This window comes from Lytechinus variegatus, chromosome 9 (assembly GCF_018143015.1).
Source record: "Lytechinus variegatus isolate NC3 chromosome 9, Lvar_3.0, whole genome shotgun sequence".
In the NCBI taxonomy this organism is placed as follows: domain Eukaryota; kingdom Metazoa; phylum Echinodermata; class Echinoidea; order Temnopleuroida; family Toxopneustidae; genus Lytechinus; species Lytechinus variegatus.
This window is the reverse complement of record NC_054748.1, coordinates 24532586-24552858: the sequence shown is the minus strand read 5'-3', so window position 1 is coordinate 24552858 and position 20273 is coordinate 24532586. Positions and strand designations below refer to the sequence as shown.

The following is a 20273-nucleotide window of genomic DNA, read 5'->3' as shown; positions in this document are numbered from 1 at the left end:
GTGATTATGCTAATTTATGCATAATTAGTATGCGAAATCATACTTTTTCCTCTAACTCCCTAAATAAAGCTCCAAATGTACTAATTTTTGGTATAGAAACTCTTTGTGGTGTCCTTAGCAAATGTACATGAAAAAAATTGGGATAACAAGTCATTTTCTTATGTATTATATTGTTTTTGGCAATTTCTTATGTATTTCTTTGTTTTTTGGACCTTTTGTTTTTCATTGTTTTTTCAATGAAATTTGTTGGGGACTCTTCTGTGATCATAAAAAGCATAAAATGAATACATTTAGACTAGCAAAACTAAAAATAATCATACATTTATGAATTTTGGTTGAAAACACAATTTGCATTGACTTTGTACACGAAATCACGTTTTTGAGCAATTTTCAGTCTGACATGCACTTACTTAATGTTGCGTAATTTCGGAACCACGTACCCGGGTGACGCAAAATTGGTCTCAAAAGTTGCGCAAGACTTGAAAGTAAAAAGTCAGCGAGCGGCGCGGTCAAAAAATTTTGCACGGCGAAAATATCACGCGATTCGTTGAGGGGGGGGCCTCCGAGGCCCCCCCCGGCCTAGATAGGGTTAAGACGTAGTCATTGCCATCACCACCACTATCACCATTATCATCACTACCACCATCATCATCTTCATCAGCATCTTCTTCATCATCACCACCATCATCATCATCAACATCATCATCATCATCACCATCATCACCACCACCATCATCATCATCACCACCATCATCATCATCATCATCATCACCACCACCACCACCACCATCATCATGATCAAGATCATCACCATCACCATCATCATAGTCATCATCATCATTTTCATATTCATCGTTTACAATTTTTTCATCTCCATCACTTGTTCTAATGAGAGTGTTGTGCTTTGATAATAACTCAAATTAAAGGAGAATGAAACCTTTGGAACAAGATAGCTTGTGTGAAAACAGAAAAATCAAAGAAACAGATCAACCAAAGTTTGAGAAAAATCAGACAAATAATGAGAAAGTTATGAGCATTTGAATATTGCGATCACTAATGCTATGGAGATCCTCCCATTGGCAATGCGACAAAGATGTGTGATGTCACTTGTGAACAACTCTCTCCATCGCTTTAGTATATATTTCACTTACATGTAAATTGCCTCTTTTATCTCACCTACATGTATCAGTAGATGATGTGTTCTTTCTATAGGAGGGCATTTAATACAGATTTTTAAAGAATACATCATGGATAAAGAGTTTGTATCACCACAAGAAAAAGCAAAAAGAAACATTTTGGGGGTATTTTATGATCCATCAAAGGGAAAGTTGTTCACATGTGACATCACACATCCTTGTCGCATTGCCAATTGGAGGATCTCCATAGCATTAGTGATTGCAATATTCAAATGCTCATAACTTTCTCATTATTTGTACGATTTTTCTCAAACTTTCTTTGTTCTTATTCTTTGATTTTTCTGTTTCGACACAAGCCTATTTGTTCCAAAGGTTTCATTCCCCTTTAAGTGTGGTGTTCCTTTTAAGTTTATCAAGCACTCATCAACACTTTCTAGTCTGTTCTACACGGAAAACACTCACTTGATATCCTTTTGTTCTAGCGACAGAGCTGTGCTGATGTAAAGCTCAAATTCAGACAGCGGTCTTCCCGCAGCCACGCAGTCTCCATCTGTCTCCAGGAAGCGCTGCTCCAGATCCGTATCCTTGTCTTCATTGGCTTCGATGCTGACTTTCTGGAGCCGGAGACTCTCCTCCAAGAGATTCACCTCCTTGGAGCGCTTCTCCTGCCCGAGGACTGCGATCAAGTTGTAGGGCTCTCGAAGATTGAACACTGAATCCAACTGTAGGAGGAAAGTAGAAATATAAAATTGGATGAATGCAAACATTTTTATCGGTCACATAAAAATTTGTGATAAAAACACTACACATTTCCATTTCCTTACTAAAGCCATGTATTGTAGATAATTAAAACATGAATTGATTCATATCAAATTGCATTCATCTCACTCAGCACACAAACTGAATTTCATGTAATAAATTGTACAATATCCCCCCCAAAGGAAAAAAAGAGTAAATAATAATCCTGTTTATGCCGACACCTTTCGGTATTGGAGTAGGCCTATGAGTTCAAACAACTAAACGTTGAACTAGATCAAAACTTGAATTTCTTGAAAAAAAGAATGATTCCAATGCAAGTTTGTGAACATTTTTAATAATAATGAGAATTTGGTTTCATCATGCTTGGACTTTTTATTTGGCTATTTTCTGCCGTTGGGGCTAAATTAAAAGTTACAAAATGAGAATTGGCAGGAGCAATGTTGGGTTGTTGCTAATTATAATTTTTCAAATTCAATCAAGACATATATTACAACCTCATTCAAGCCCATGTATTACAATATTAATCTCAAGAAATGATGATATAATTGAGTGAAAAGATATTCCCGACAATTTTTCACACTCACAGTAATGCCGGTCCCCCGAAATCTTTTCGTGTTCCTTGCGTGAAGAACACAACCAACAAACACATTAAGCTGCGAGTGGGACTGCACATAAAGGTCTACATGCAATAACACAGAGCCAGAATCTTCATCGAAAATAGTAATTAAAAAAACAGAGTTTTAGAAATAAAATTAAAGAAATATCCAATTAGAATCAATTACCTGTTGTGTAATCATTCCATCTTCTGTTACTACCCAATGTGTTGTTGCTTGACATGATGAAAATAAAGCAGAAATTGTAACCAATAGCAGAACTCCGCGTACAGAATCCGCCATGTTTTCACTCCCATTTATTTATGAGATCCGTACGTACAAAAAATACCGTACGTACCGGTATATAGATCGAAAATTGATTGCGATAATTATAAGCCTAGCTAGCTAGGCATATATATATGCGACATCGCAATTATAAAGCCGGGAATTAGGCTCGGCGCTCTGTGATAGCAATTACAAATTTATGACAAAAATGAAAATTGGTCACGTTTTCTCGATTTTGACACGCTTTAATATAGCGCACCCATAACAAAATTGGATTGGGATGTATTGTCGATTGTCTGTATAACTTGCTAATTTGCTTTCTAATTCCCTTTTTAATAAGGCATATAGGGGGGGGGGTAATTCGTGGGCCTGTCATGCACAACGCCCCCCGAAAGCTTTTATGAGTAAAAAATAAAGAAAAAAGAGAATAGAAAAAAAAATAATAAAAAAACTGTAACATTATTTTCTGAACAGTACTTGTCTACTATACCCAAGCTGCATCATGCCATGGTTAAATTTTTGCACTCCTCAAAATTTTTGGCCCATCATCACACCACTACTGGGGCTATGAATGAAGTTTACCACTGTCCCGGAACTCTTTCAGGCTAAATTGCCTAAAAACTATATTCTACTTTATTTTCTCTTTTATATTTCATTTCATTTATTTCATCTATTTGTTTATCATGATGAGAGTGACAATTGTCACAACTGTTCTTGCATTTACTAATTTGAATATTCCTTCTCTATAGTATGCCTACTAGAGAAATATTCGTCATTTTCTAAATTATAGGCTTGTTTGAATATTAGTCTAATAAGTTATTTTGTTGTCTTTCATCTATATAGCTTTTCTTTGCTCTGCGCATATTCATATATTTCTTCTCGCTATGTTCTTATCCCTACTTTATTTTTTTCCTTTATTTCATTTGTTACCAGTGTCTTTTCTTTTCCCCTTTTATATCCATCAATTATTTATTTTTTCAATTCTTTTTTATTGTAACAAATTATTTTTTGTAATAAAATTCGTTTTTTTTAAAACACAATATGGGCCTTATATCAAGGTTTTCGAATCTCAACTCATTTTCTCCATATTAGGCCTATTCTTTAAAATCTTCCGGGTTGCCTATATGGGGATCGACTTTATCATTACGATAGTGTTATGTTTCAGTATTAATCTAGGCCCGCCGTTCTTTTGCCTTGGAATGAACTCGCATAACATTTAGTATTTTCAGTTTGATTTAAAAAGATCTAGCTCCATATAATATTGATCGACATATATCTTGCAGCTATGTGAATGCTTTCTCTTTCATATTTGCGTTTTCACTGATTGTACGGATATCTCATAATTATTGTGTTACTATTCAGTATGTACCGTTTTCTGGTTTTAGTACTTTAATTTGTATTTCACTCTATAGTAGGGCCTATGGTTCACTATACACACTAGCGTATACCTACGGGGGGGGGGGCAGTCTGCCCCGGCCCTGACAATCCACAACCCATACAAACGACATATCCCTGCACCCCCGACGAGCTTGAAAGACCTTTGCCCCCCCCCTGACGATCTTGTAGACATTTATTGCCCCACTGACTAGATTTGAAGATCTTTTTTTTTTTTTGCTTCTCAATTTTTTTTTCTGGGTCGAAGATCTTTATTTTTTATTGAAGACTTTTTTTTCTTGTCAATTTTTTGGCGGGCGATTCCTCCCCCCCCCCGCTCCTGTGGAAAATCCTAAGTACACCACTGACAATATATAATGGTGCAGGCTTCTTCTGAAGCAGTTTTTAATAATAAATAAATGAATGAATGATTAAATAACTAAATGAATAAATAAATAAAATAATATTTTGAAGTTATTCCTGAAAATCTCTTTAACTAAAATTTCATGAAAGGTCAAATCAATTACGCACGGGAAAATGTGGCACCCCGCATGGCTAATATAAAAGTTTTTGTTTTGCTCAGGGCTGCCCTATCAATTTAACATTTCCAATTTAGTGCATGGTGAGCACGGTCATTATTCCCTGCCAAATATGGGATTAAAAAAACTTAAAGTACCACAATCTGTTCAATTAAGTTACGCAAGAACAAGGTAATAGTACTGGCATTAGAAAAATATAACCGAATCTTCTAGATTTTACTATAAGTTCACTATCAATACAAATCATATTTCATGCATGCATGATCGTTTAGCATAATACTTAAGCATAATAATGCCTGGAATTGATATTAAATAAAGTGATATTTGAATTCTTTCCAGTTCAATTCAATAATGTATACAAAACATGTAAATCATACCACAATAGGGGGGGGGGTTCCCGTTAATTAATTTTTCCATGTGCAAGGGATTTCCCCCTTCTTTTTCAAGAAGAGTGAGGAAGTAATCATGTCTCTGCACGAATTTATAAACATCTTTATTACTCAATTAACCATAATTATGCAAGTTCAATCATGGTATATAATAGGTCCATGGTTCTATTGTATGCTTTGCAAATAAATGATTGACGCCCTCTATTGTTCGTTACAGAAAATTTTAAGCAGAACGAGCTAGCTGTATCCAGATCTGAACATCTTGATTTCCTCAGTCGAAAAATTCATGATAATGTGTGAATTTTTCGCTTCTGTCATTCCAGAGTTGCTGATATAGAGTCTTGACGCCATGGACTTCCAGAAAATCCTCGAACTTGCGACAAAGAATCAGAAAGTTGCCGAGAAAAAGGTATGAAACTCAAACGACTGTCTCTCTGACCAGACTGGAGAAGAGCCAGCCTCCCACAGCTGGAGCCGGAGCGCGAGCGAAGCTAGACTCGAGCGAGCAGAGGCTCCGCGGCCGCGGGGAGCTATGGGCCTAGGCAAGCGGCGCACAGCAGCTAGCGCTAGCGGCGGCCTCTCGAGCTCGATCGATGGATCTCTATCTCTACTGATCCCTATGATCCCCATCCTCACGTTACCTCAGTCTTGTTAACTAGTTTACTGCAACCACCATGCCTATGGGGAATTTACTCTTAGGCCTCATGAGACATGACACTCATGACAACAGTTGTCAACACTCACTCGCACTCAAGTCAACACACATTTTAATTTAAAATTCAGACATTAGCCTAGGCTAGGCTGATGATTAGGGCATAGGGTTAGGCCCCTATTAAAAATCAAAATAAAATACAACTTTTATTGAACTAAGTTACTAGTTAGCATAAGTAACACTGAAAATTTGATCAAACTCGGATGTAAAATAAGAAAGTTATGGAATTTTAAAGTTTCGCTTATTTTTCACAAAACAGTGATAATATGCACAACTCAGTGACATGCAAATGAGTCAGTCGATGATGTCCATCACACTCTAGATCTATTTTCTTTTGTTTTTTATTGTTTGAATTATACAATATTTCATATTTTACAGATTTGACCATAGCATAGGGACCGACCTGACTGAAATACATGTACAATGCTTATTCCACATGTTCAGGGAGGATCACTGTTTCACTTGACAATAAGAAAATTAAAATATGTCATATTTCATATAATCAAATACAAAAGAAATAGTGAGTGGATGACATCAGTCTCCTCATTTGCATACCAACCCGGATGTGCATATAACTGTTTTTGTGAAATAAAGCGAAACTTAATATTGTCATTTTATATCCGATTTTTGATGAACTTTTTAGTGCTGTGATTGTTGGATTTTTCTCTTTTATTCAAATCAATTTTTTGTTGGGGTAGACTTGTCCTTCAAAGGGGTGGTCCAGGCTGAATGTATTTATAGCTTAAAGGTCAAGTCCACCTAGGAAAAATTTTAATTTTAAATCAATATAGAAAAATCAGACAAGCACAATGCTGAAGAATTCATCAAAATCGGGTGTAAAATAAGAAAGTTATTACATTTCAAAGTTTCGCTTATTTTTAACAAAATAGTTATATGAACGAGCCAGTTACATCCAAATGAGAGAGTTGATGATGTCACTCACTATTTCTATTGTTTTTTATTGTTTGAATTATACAATATTTCAGTTTTTACGAATTTGATGATTAGGACCTCCTTGCCTGAAGCACAAAATGTTAGAATAACGGAATTCCACGTGTTCAGGGAGGAATGAAACTTCATTTCACATGACAATGACGAGAAAATCAAAATATTTCATATTTCAAACAATAAAAAACAAAAGAAATAGTGAGTGAATGACATCATCGACTCTCATTTGGATGTAGCTGGCTCGTTCATATATATCTAACTGTTTTTGTGAGATGAAGCGAAACTTTGAAATGTCATAACTTTCTTATTTTACATCCGATTTTTATGAAATTTTCAGTGTTATGCTTATTGATTTTTTCTCTTTTTTTTCAAATCAAGTTTTTGTTGGGGTGGACTTGTCCTTTAATAAATAGAGTAGAATTCACTGAGCAAAATGCCGAAAATTTCGTCAAAATTGGACAACAAATAGCAAAGAACTTTATTGAATTTTAAAGTTTAGTAACATTTCATAAAAAACAGTCGTCATGAATATTCATTAGGTGGGCTGATGATGTCACGTCTCCACTTTTTCTTTTGTATTTTATTAAATGAAATTAGGTTTATTCAAATTTTTTCCTCCAAGAACTAGAAAAATTGGATTGACAACTGATTTAGTGCATTAGATATTTATTGCTGCAACTTATTTCATTATATTATAATGAGGGAGACATTTTATTCACATTTTATTATATTATAATAAGGGAGACATTTTATTCACACAAGTATGAAATAATGAAAAAAACATGATTTTATGTAATAACATAAGAAAACGGAAAGTGGAGATGTGACATCATCAGCTCGCCTAATGAATATTCATGACGACTGTTCTCACAAAATAGAAAGCTGAGAGTAGAAAGAGGACAAAATTAGTAGGGAGTGAATTCCAGATTGTAGGAACATGATGCCTACATAAATAATTAGCAAATACAAAAATGATCCCAAAGTTATTAATGAAACATAATTTGCAACTGTATGGAAATTATATGCTTGAATTGTCCATTGTATGTTTGTTCTTTTACAGCTTACAGAAACCAAGAGATACAGTTCTGCCGTCCCACCCCCAAAGAAAGAGCCGAGACCCAATGTTGATCCTGATGCAATAAGGGCCAGGATTGAAAAAAAAGAAAAAGATAGAAAACAAAAATGTAAGTACAGGGAACAAACTTTAAGGAACCTGCAGACATTTTAAGCTCTGCTTTTTTATGCAGGTTCCTTCATATTTCACTTTATTTACTGCCATTATACATGTTAGATTTTGTATTTTGTATGTAATCAAATGTATTTCTTGTATTATGTTATTATTTTGCTATCTTGTGAAGTATGAAAATAATTTCAATTCAATTCAAAAAGAGATTCACTTTTATTTGTAATTGATTATATCTTTTATGATGCAGGGTCCTGAGTGTATCAGGGACTTATGAAAAGATTTTTGATGGGGGGGGGGGTGGGGAATGAGCCAAATTGGGACTCAAACATACATAACATCGCAATTTAATGGTCCAATTCCATGTTTCTTATTTTACATGTTTATTGAAAAGAGTGTGACCCCCATTTCATAGCCCCTGTGTATTGATGTAGCCTTACATGTAAAGATTGTATTGTAGTTACATGTCCATATGAGACAAAAATACAATGTCCAGTGTATTACTTGTGTATCATTATCATTCATTCTCTCTGCCTCTCTCCTTTTACTTCTAATCCCTCTCTGTCCTCTCTTCCTTTCTTTTCTCTCACACTCTTCTATCCATCTCAAACTCCTTAATTAATCTTTCCCCTGTTATTCTCATTGTCTCTTTCTCTTACTCCTATACTTTCACATTTTTTGCATTCTTACTCGATCCACCCACATCCCTCCTCTTGTGAACTCTCTTTTACTTTCTCCCTGTCTTTATTTCCTTTTCTCTTTCTATTCCTTCATTTTCCCATCTATTTTTACATATTCTGCTCTTATCCTTTCTGTCTTCCCTCTCTATCCACCAAATCTCCCCCCGTAATGCTCTCTCTGTCTCCTTGTCTTTATATTATCTTTGTTCTCTTTTTTCTGTGTCTTTCTCTTCTCCTCTACTCTCTCTCTCTCTCTATTTCACACCCCTCTGTTATTACTATGGCCTCTTATTGTTCATGTCCTTTCTCTTTACCCACCATTTTTCCATCCTCTCTGTTTCCCCGCTCCTCACTTCTCCATCATTTTCTTCCTCTCCTTATCTCCCTTCTCTATCCTCATTCTTTCCCTTTCCTTCCATTATGATCTCACACTCTCTTTCCTTTTCTCTCTCACACACTCTTTCCTTTTCTCTCTCACACACTCATGGAATCTGGACCACTCAGTGATAGATGAAGAACAGGCAAGGAAGGAAGGAGCTCAAAGACAGATAGAGGCGGAACGGAAATTTGCAGAAGAGAAGCGGAACAACCGGAAGGCGTCCAGAAAAGCAAAAACTCCGGAGAAGGCGAAGAGAAAACCCTGCGCAGCTTCTGAAGAGTCATCAGGGAGACAAGAGCCATACCGGGATAAGGAGCATGAGGTTGTCCATAGAACATTCATGCAGAAAGTGGAGAAGGATTCAGAGAGGCATCGAGAGAAGGTGGCTAAGAAAGACAAGAGAGAAATGGAAGCGAGGCCTTCAAGACCAAAGCCGTCTAAAAAGCCACCACCTGCTCCGAAGAAGCCGATGAGCTATGAGGAACTCTTGAAGTTTGCAGAACAGCAGAAGACAGTTGGTTCATCAAGGAGCGGTGGAAGGACGGATGAAGAAGAGGAAGATTCGGAAGAAGAAGAGTCCGAGGAGGAAGAAGAGTATGAGAGAAGACCTAGGGAACGAGTCAACCAACCGTCGGACCGGAGCAGAGACCAGATGAGAATCCCTAAAATGAAGGATCGATCAAAAGATGAGAGGCCTGCGAAAATATCCCATGGACAAACTCCTATTACCAAAATTGACAAAAGTGGAAGACCTCCATTGCAAAGCTGCAAGAAAGATAAGAATAGACAGTTACCTGATAATATTAAAGATAATAAGGGACATAGACATTCTCGCGATCTTGAAAGAACCAGTGTGAAAAGGGTCAATGGCCAAATGAATACAAGTATACATGTAGGTGGGTTGGGGAATGAAAGAAGAAGTGACCATCCTGAGAAATTTACCAGAGATAAAACGTCATCTGGGCATGACAGGACGAAAAGTGGTTCCGGAAGCAAGGCATCTTTGGGCTCTGATAAGAAACATGTTAACAGGGCAGGAGAGCGTCCAAAGGCAGGGGATAGGTCTTGCAGAAGTGGTGACAAACCAACAGGGAAACCTAACGACAGACCAGCTAATAGGACTAATGATAAGGTGCCCCAGAGGCTTGATGGAAAGGGATCTGATAGGCCAGGAGCAAGGCCAAGTAGTTCAGCAGGGAGAACTGAATCCACCAGACATGAATCTAGACCTCATTCCAAATCAGTCCCTGGTAAGCCACCCAGAACTGTTCCTGGACCTGGCCCAGGTAAGCCACCTCACACTCTTCCTGGTAAATCTTCTGGACCTGTTCCTGGGAGAGCGTCTGGACCGGTTTCCAGCAAGCAAACCAAACCAATCCAAGATGCGAGGTCCAGAGACCAACACAAACCAGGGAATCATATCCGAGAGAGACCAAGACCATCTGGAATGGGACCACCAAGGGGACCACCGAGGGGACCAGAAGTCAGTAGGAAAAGACCAGGTATAGTGCTTCATCATACAAATAATCAGGGTTGGCGGATTTAAATCACATTGATTTAAATCGTGATTTAAATCGCGATTTAAATCACCATGATTTTTTTAAAAAAATCATTGATTTAAATCACTTCCATTGAAACATGTACAAATCATGGACAAAGTATTTGTTCAATGCAGTTTTAATTCTTCAAGTCAACTGAAAAACTTTGAATTAACTTTATATCAATAAAAGATCAACAAAGTCTTCATATCTACTTAAAACAAATTAAAATCAAATTAATAAAATCAGGTAATTCCTTAAAAACTACAGATGTATGTTGTCAATAGGTACTCATTTTTTGTAAATTATGTCGAGTTTTTCTTCTGAAATTTTACATTCTTTGTCAGTTATTATTAGTCAATTTCTTTCTTAACGTAAAGTTTTCACATAATCCAAAGACTTTTCAGAGAGCAGTTTGTAAAAAAAAAAAATATAATATATAAAAGTCGATGAGAAAAGGTTTGTTGGCAGTTTTCCAGTTTTGATCCTTCGCCTACACATAACTACTTCTGTCATGTAAAATAAAAAATGATATCTGCATGTAATCAACATATTTAACATGCCTCTTATTTCGTATTGTTACATTTATCATACATTTGATGTTTTGAATAACATAATTATAAAAATCACATTAACATAATGTAGTACAGTCATAATTTGACTGTTGAGAAAAGCTTTCTCTTATAAACCTTTTAAGTCACTGCAGCCCATTTTATGTTCAGTGCTACAAATAATGGAAGTTTTGTATCTGCATGTAATAATGGAAAGAGCTCTATAACAACAATTTGCAAAACTCAGAATAAACATTTAACACTGTATTTTAACGTTAAGATGCAGGTACTTCAGTTACAATCATTGGCAGTTGTAAGCTGTGTCTCATTTAAAATAAAATACTTCTTTTTGTAATACATATGTTGTAATTTAAGCAGTTTTGCAGTTTTTATCCTTTAAGTTAAAAGTAAGTAGATTTTTTTTCATACGTCATGGATCAAACAGATTTTTTTTGTAGAGAATATGGGAATAAATATTGTAGATTAATGTAAAAAAATCACAGTAACAGAATGTAGTATAGTCACCCTTTGACTAAGCTATCTCCTATATTGTTCTCCAAAACTGAGAGTTTTGCATCTATATCTGTAGCAAGAGAAGAGCTTTTTATCAAAAAGATCCTTAACATATACAGTTGTAGTCTCTCTTTGACTATTGTAAAGCTGTGACTAATTGAAAAAAATCATTGATGAGAAATATTTCTCTTACAATATACATGAATACTAGTAATTGGCAAAGGGTTTGTTGGCAGTTTTGATAAGGGATTTTTTCTCTTGGATTTTTTTAAATATTTGAATGAAAAATCCCAGAGGGGAATTTTCTCTACTCACTGGGAATTCCCTATGGAATATTCCTTCATAGGCCTATGTATGATAGAATTAAGTTCAGATACATGATTCCTCAAATTTATTTTTAATTGTCCTTTTTTACTGGATTTTAATTACAAAATATGTGGTTAAGAACAATATTAGGGGTGAAATGTATAACATCAATATTGATGTCATTGTAAGAGTAAGGGGGGGGGGGGATAATTACCCTTTTTTCGAAGGAACTTTAAAAAAATCAAAAAAATCAAAAAAATCTGATTTAAATAAAAAAATCTGATTTAAATCAAATAAATCCGATTTTTTTGATTTTTTTAAAAAAATCAAAAAAATCGCCAACCCTGCAAATAATACTCATCAATAAGATCTTGATTAAGCATTCCATATCAATAAAGATACAAGGTATGCCCACCTTTTTATACTTTTATATACATGTATAAAAAAAAATGTATAACAGGGGCCTGTGAAATAAACGATAAACTATGGCAATTTTTTGACAGAGTTTTTCAATGTGCTAAATTGTCATTGGCATAATTTTGTTTGCCAGGGTTTTTGTTAATTTGCCAGAGTGTTTTATTTATAGCAAAAATTTTATGCAACAGGCCCCCAAGCCTATATTTTTACCCATCACTTGCCCTGTTCTGTTGAATGTATTTTTATCTTGTTTTGATTTTGGTAATAAACTCATTCATTCATTTATTCCTTCTTAATTCATCCATCCATCCGTCCGTATATCCATCCATCCACTCATCCACCCATTCATTCATATCTAGTCTCCCGCCATTCACTCATTAATTCATCCATCCGTCCATCCATCCATCCGTCCATCCATTTATCCATCAGTCCATCCATCTATACATCTATCTATCCATCCATCTGTCCATTCATTAATTCATTTATCCCTCCATCAATCCATCCACCCACCCATCTGTCCACCCACCCATCTATCCATCCACCCATCCATCCATCTACCCATTCCTCCATCCATTCATCCATCCAACAATCCATCCATCCATTCATCCCTCCATCCTTTCTTCTCTCCCTCCATCCCTCCATCTGTTCATCAATCTTAACCATCCATCCATTCAGTCTTTCATTTGTTCATCTATCTGTTCATACGTTCATTCTTTTATTCAATTCATTCCTGACAGCTAAACCACCAATAATGCATGTCAAGCGAGGGCGTTTGATTGACAGTGACGAGGAGAGCGACTACGACGACGGAGATGGGTTCATCGATGATACCCCACTGGATGACTCGGGGAGTGGTGATGTATCAAGCTATATCAAGGAAATATTTGGATATGACAAATCAAAGTGAGTATTAAAGTGATTGGGTAATTATATGAAGGAGACATCTCCCCTTGACGGTTTTGTTGGTGTATGCGGACATGGTGGGCAATATTATAAAGATTATGCGATATTGAAAAAGATATTGAATGATGTGGAAGATGTTCGTGGTGAAGGATTGAGTAGAAGTAACCAGTTGTCTCACGGTGTATCAAACGTAGTAGAAAAGCAACGTTTCGTCTGCAAGCTGCTAGACTTCGTCAGGCAATGAGCAAAGACGCTGCTGTGCATGGGTTACATAGCGTGCAGCCGGGCATACCCATCATGCCGATGCTATATAACCCGCGCGCAACAGCGCCTTTGCTCATTGCCTGACGAAGTCTAGCAGCTACGTTTGATACATGGTGAAACAACTGGTTATTTCTTCTACCCAAAATATTGAATATTCAGTAATGGGTTTATGATTATGTTGACATATGGCAGAAACAATATAAGACCGGTATATTGTCAATTTTGAAGAGTTAATCACTATTTATTGACCAAAAATGCTGCTGTGTATTGATTCAAGCTAACTCAGAAATTCATAAAGACATAGGTTGATGCCCAAATGCTGCTTTTTAAGGACAAGTATCGATGAAAGCCTTGCTTTTATTCTCTTCCTCTCTGCTCTCAAAGAATTGAAGCTCATGAATTTTTAGAGTCAGAGATATATTGTGTTATCATTAATATCAGTGATATTTTGCTGGCGATAATCAACTAACATCGAAATCAAATATCAAGCAGAAGTAAGCAGTTAGTACCCTATTATATGAAATTGAGAATTGCTAAGTGGAAACATTGCAAAATGATTTTCCGATTATGAATTCTTGATGGTAAAATTCAAGTAAAGGTCAAGTCCAAGAATTCGCGCGCGTTACGTATGGGACATTTCAGAGGCTTTAATGACCTGAAAAATAGTGTTTAATGACTTTGATTAGGTTGAATACCCTAATGATGGTAGACATCTAGGAGAAGAATAATCATGCAAAAAATTGTGACATATGACCTTGATCTTGACCTTTTAGAGTGAAAAGATGCGCCGTTACGTATGGGACGCAGAGAAAAGACAATTTTTAATACATTTTTTTCAAGTTGAGAATTCTCTTAAAGTATTTCACTTGACAACTTAAAAGTTAGTGTGATAGAAGTCTCAATACTATAGTATATTTATGGCAAGTTTCATGTCATAAGCCAAATCCCTCTAATTACAGACTCTAATTAAACAAATTAATGACATGTTACGTATGGGACAGTTACGTATGGGACATTTTGTCCCCATAGAGAACGTACACAATTTTTCCCATAATTCAAAAAATTGAAATAATTTAAAATATGGAAATAACAAAAGAGTTTCTTTCTTTTTAAATGTTTTACTGAGACATATTTGATATGACTGAAGGGGAAATTAGCCATTTCAACCTTTTTATTCCTTGTTTTTCATGGTTTTATGAATTTCTTATGTATTTCTATTGTTTTTATTTTTTCATATTTTTCCATTTTCACAATTTTTTTTTGCTTGGATTGTATTCATTAATCAGTATTCATAACAAATCAGTGTTTAAAAACTAAAGAAAAGGTAAATAATCACTTTTTAGAGCACTCTTGAAATTTGTTTTTCTCCATTCACTTTGTACACAAATCTCCCCATTGACATTGTGTATAAATGTCCCATACGTAACATGTTGTCCCATACGTAACAATTTTTTAATTAACTTTTAATTAAAAAGTAAACTCCATTTTTGAAACTTTTTGGGGTATAACATTTTCATACTTAATAAATTAGAACTTCCCAGAGATGCAACAATACAAGTATTGTATTATGAGAAATAACTTAAAAAAACATCCTCAAAATGTTACGTATGGGACATTCCATCCTTGGACAAGACCTAATTTGCATAATTAATTAGATGACACCACTTTTTTCTGCCAAAAGTAATAAGATGTAAGGGGGTCCATGTCCCACCTATGACTAAATCTCAGAAGTTTTGTTTTCATTTTCTATGAGTTTTTATAATTGTCCCATACGTAACGCCCATTTTACTGATTATGCAAATTAGGTGCCCCAAATTAGCATAAATATGCATATTATCAAATTTTTTTAAATGAAATTTTAAAATTCAACATTTGGGCTTTCTTACCCCACCAAAGATAACTTCTTAAATTAAAGATGAAATTTTGCCTTCCAGGGTGACCTTTTCTTGGACTTGCCCTAAATTAAAAAGACATTCAGGGCCCCATCTTACAATGAGTTGTGATTGATCTGATCGATCGCAACTATGGACGGCCAGCAACGTCATCATCTATTATGCATGTTTGTTCAAAATATTTTCTCCTGCCTGAAACATTTTCTTGCATTGTCTGTAAGAGGCACTACAGGAATTAACTTTATGTTTTTTCATTACCGGTATTAAAACTATCATCAGGGTGCTACATATCTTTTTAGAAGCACTTGCCCAGTCGGGCAAGTAAATTTTTAAATAGTTGGAATATACTGGGCTTGCCCAAAAATCTGTTTTTATCTGCCCCAAAAAATCATTGAAAAAAAAGTTTTACCTCTTCAAAAGGAAGTTTTGCGGTTTTATAAACCATTGACCATTTTCTCTCTTTTGACATGAACTGATCTACTTTGTTATTGCATTTCTCTTTCCAAAGTGATTTTTATCTTGCCTTCCATGACCAAAATTAGGGTCAATATATCATATTGACCCAAATTTTGGTCATTGTACTGTGAGAATTTTGCTTGCCCAATTTGGGCAAGTAGTGTTGGTCTTTACTTCAAAACACTTACCTGACTCTAACTTTAAATTACTCCTGGCAATCTGGCAAGTGCTTATGTAGCACCTTGATCATCATCATCATCCTTTTTGTTATTATTATTATTGCTAGATAGTCTTTAATTCTTTTTTTCTGTCTTCACAATTTTTTATTTCAATTTTTCATAACAGGTACGGGTATGAGAGTGACTTTGCTCTTCGTTCTATGGATGCCAGCTACAAAGATATCCAAAGGGAGGAGGCCAGGAGGTAAGTAACTTGTGTGTTGGCTCAGTAGGTAGGGCGTCCGTCTCGAAACCAGAAGGTCGGGAGTTCAAGCCCTGGCTGCGTCAGACCAAAAGACGTTAATGATGGAAGTTATTGCTAGTCTGTTTAGTGCTCAACGATTCACGGGACAGATTGACACTGCAAAAAGTCTGGTGTTGATTTAACACCAGCCCGGAATCTGTATATGTGAACACCAGAGAAGTGTTAAACGACACCAGTTTCGTTTTGGTGTAACACCTGGGGAGCGTTTCATGAAAGGACTTGTCAGACATTTTATCCGACAAGTCCCATTTTATCCAACAGTTACTTTAGTAACAGTGCCCCTCAGCCAATCAGAATCAAGGAAAGATGTCAGATCTGACAACTTGCCAGATAAAAATGTTGATGAAATGCTCCCCAGATAGGTGTTTATACAATACCAATAATACAATCAATACTTCTCTGGTGTGGATATATATAGATTTCGGGCTGGTGTTAAATCAACACCGGAGTTATTGCAGTGTATGTGGATCTGGTGCTATGCAGTGGCTGCCTGGCCCACGATAAATTGGGCAAGAAGAATTTTAGGAGTATTTCAGATCTCATTTTGAGCATTAACAAAATTTATTTTTCAAAAGTAAATTTTCATCATCGCATTGAAACTCCATTCGTGTACGGTGATGCAGCATTTGCTCCTGTGACAGTTGTTCCTCTGCTAATCTCTCTGATGATATTGGTTGAGAGTGAGGGTTGTGATATAGACCCTGATTGGAACTTTGATCAATAAAAAGTGTGCCTCCACGCAAAGACTACCACATACAAAACTTCCCCTTCCAATACCTGAGCGAGAGGGCCTTCAGTACACAAGGCATGAGTAGGCTGCACTGTTCAGACCCTGTACTCAAGTGAAGGGTTTGCCCAGCAGACTAGTTGTGATAGGGTTTTAAGTTCACAATCAAGTGAGGATTAGGATGAAGGTCAGGATTAGGCTTGAGGTTTGGGTTATATTTGGCTCTATAGGTGGTTTCAAACAGCCTCGATCACAAGAATCTCAGTTAAATTACGAGAACTTTTTTAGGCTAAAAAATACCCATTAATTTTTCTTGCATTCTCACCGCCCCGATACATACCCTTCGGGATAAATTCCTTAAATTAGGAGCATGCGCAGTACGGTGTGATAAGCAGGCAAGGCGTGAGATTTAAAACCACTAGCTCAGCAGCCACCCACGGCGCCCGCGCCCAAATACTGGGCTAATAGTTCCCGTAAATTGCTTTATACCTGCGACCTTGGAAAAATCCCCGCAAAAGTTCTCGTCAAGTTCTTGCCAAGTACCTACTATTTAGTGGGTATTTTCTTTCAGGATATTACGCGTTATTTGCTTTCACATTGCCAATATTGCCTGGTATTTTCTGATCGGGTAAATTTCCTGATCAGAAAATACCTGGAACTGACGATCTTCGAGGCGGTCTGAAACAACCTAGTGTGTGGATTTTCCGTAGGAGCAAATGTCATGGAATCTCGAGATGATCATTAAATGGAAATGCCGTGGTGTAGTTGTTCTGACTACTTATCAGAGGGTCATGATTTTAAATCACACTAAATCCTAAAGCTCTTTTAATAGCAATGCATCCTTTGCCACTCTCTACCCAGGTGTTAAATGGTTACCCAGCAGGATAAGAAAGTCTTTGAAGTATGCTTGCAGTTGAGTTTGAAAACTTCTTTTTAGAATGCTTCCCAGGGAGTGGATAAAGCGCTTACATTTTGTGAAGGCAAGCAAGGATCCGATGACTGGATTAATAATGTGTTTGCAAAGCAATTAGAAATCTGGGCCCGTCTTACAAATAGTTTCCATTGATCCGATCAACCACACATATGGAAAGCCAGCAATGTCAACATCTATTATGCATGTTTCTTCAAAATATTTTCTAACTATGATGTATATACATGCATTCATTGTTTCCTGGAAAATTCACTGTGCTTCTCTTTGTTTACAAAGGACATTGTGCATATTTCTTGTAGAAAAAATTATGACACTGATGGATTTCCATAGAGTTACGACAGGGCCCTATCTTACAAAGAATTGCGATTGATCCAATCAATCACATCTATGGAAAGCCAGCAAAGTCAACATAGAAAATGCATGGATGTTCAAAAACTTTTCTAGATATCAGTGAATATCCACAAATTGATTGATTTCTTGACAATTATGTGTGTTCTCCTTTGTTGACAATGGACATTGGGCAAATTTCCTGCAGAAAAAATTTTGACATTGATGGATTTCCATAGAGTTACAATTGATTGGATCAATCGTAACTCTTTATAAGATGGGCCCAGGGACCCATTGCAGAAAGAGTTGCAACCAATCGCAAATTCTCTAAAACTCTGCGCAACTTGATTTTCAACCAATCAACAGCGGGCATTTGGGACTTACGATTGATTTTTTTGACTTGCGTTTAAACGCAACTCTATCTGCAACTGGCCCCAGATCTCAATGTAAATGCAAAAATATTATTTCTATTTTTACTTTCAATTTTGTCTCTTTCTGCAGCACCCGTCTTGGGATGTTAGAAGATCTAGAGGACATGAGGAAGGAAAAAGAAGAGATGAAGAGGAAAGCAATGAAGAAAGGAAAGAAGAGGTGATAGAGGGAAGAGAAAAACAATTGCGGTCTTTTCACGCGTTGTCACCACTGGCTATGGATAGTGCTGTTGGTCGCCAACGACATCACTTGCGATAAATTGCTACAAGCAATCGGTAACTTGTTATTTCATGTCATTTTCAGGTGTTTGAGGGATGGGAGACCCGTTGCCAATAATAATAATAGTAATAGGCATTTATATAGCGCCATCTATCTAGAAATATTCTATTCCGAGGTGCACAAGAAAAGAAAGGATGAGAAAGTTTGGCTGAGTGTCAAAGTGCCAATAACTAATACTGTTAGAAAAGATAAGACTTCAGTTTAGATTTGAAGGTCTCCACTGATGGTATAATTCTGAAATTCAAATTATTCCAGAGAGAAGGTGCTGAGTCAGAGAAAGGTCGCGCACCATATGCTACACGTGTCTTGGGAGTCTTAAGAAGTTACTGGTGCGATGATCTTGGGCTATGAGCTGGTGTATAAGGCATGCCAAGGTCTTGTAGATATATGTATTGATTGCAAGTTATGATTGACAACACTATCTGTTTCAACAATGCATGATATGTTGCCACTGTTTTTGATTGGCTAATGGGCTTCGTTACCGTGGTAGATACCATTGGATGGTGAATTAAAGCCGATGATAATAGCTTTTATGAAACAGCGCCCTCTTGAATCCTTGGAATGTATACCTCTAAAAATCAAAGAATCTAAAAAGATGTCTCCATTAAAAACATGTATGACAATCTCAGATAAAACGTAGCATTTAATGCAAGTGTGATCAAACTTTTTTGTTTAATCTATGTATGACAATCTCAGATAAAACGTAGCATTTAATGCAAGTGTGATCAAACTTTTTTGTTTAATCTGGACATAAAAGCGTGTAAACAGTTTGGAAGCTACCCAGTAGGTTTTGTAGAAAAAATTGAGTTAATGTTAATTTATAATTGAGAGTTCTCATGTGGTTTTGAAGTATGTGTATTTCATTTGTGATATTATGATAATAATTTTTGATTTTCTTGATCCTATTTGCCAGAGTAATATATTCATCTTGCCAAAAAAATACTATTTTACATTTTGATTTAATATATATATGTGTTTCATCTCGTTTAGTGGACAATGTTTAGCTTTTTTTTTCTGTTGTCTATATGATCTTATGATTATCTATTGCATGAATTTAAATGTATCAGGAAGAACAAAACAATTTGTTGACAAGAGTAATTAATGTGCTTTTTAGTAGCTGTATGAACTAGATGAATACACTTGTGTTTGCCACTCTCCACCCAGGGGTAGTAAATGGGTGCCCGGTAGTAAGGAATTTGTTGCATGCTAGGGCACTTGAACAGGTGGGTGTTTCATAAAGCTGTTCGTAAAGTTACGAACGAATTTACGCACGACTG

General features: G+C 36.2%; 2 protein-coding genes across 2 annotated transcripts in view; one reads left to right on the top strand and one right to left on the bottom strand.

Moving 5' to 3' along the window:
• The window catches only part of LOC121421898 (tetratricopeptide repeat protein 17-like), a 30348-nt gene extending 27530 nt beyond the window's left edge, over positions 1 to 2818 (bottom strand). Inside the window, exons 1-2 of the mRNA XM_041616699.1 lie at positions 2678 to 2818; positions 1599 to 1858 (exon numbers count right to left, since the gene is read on the bottom strand). Coding sequence (XP_041472633.1) covers positions 1599 to 1858; positions 2678 to 2791 — 374 coding nt within the window. The 5' untranslated portion in view covers positions 2792 to 2818. The remainder of the gene's footprint in view (positions 1 to 1598; positions 1859 to 2677) is intronic.
• A 2476-nt stretch (positions 2819 to 5294) lies between these two features.
• LOC121421504 (protein SPT2 homolog) lies at positions 5295 to 19092 on the top strand. Its single transcript, XM_041616235.1, has 6 exons — positions 5295 to 5484; positions 7796 to 7919; positions 9103 to 10479; positions 13040 to 13205; positions 16163 to 16240; positions 18787 to 19092. Exons 1-6 carry the CDS (start codon positions 5425 to 5427, stop codon positions 18878 to 18880), a joined length of 1899 nt encoding a protein of 632 aa, XP_041472169.1. The 5' UTR covers positions 5295 to 5424; the 3' UTR covers positions 18881 to 19092.
• The last annotated feature ends 1181 nt before the right edge of the window (positions 19093 to 20273 follow it).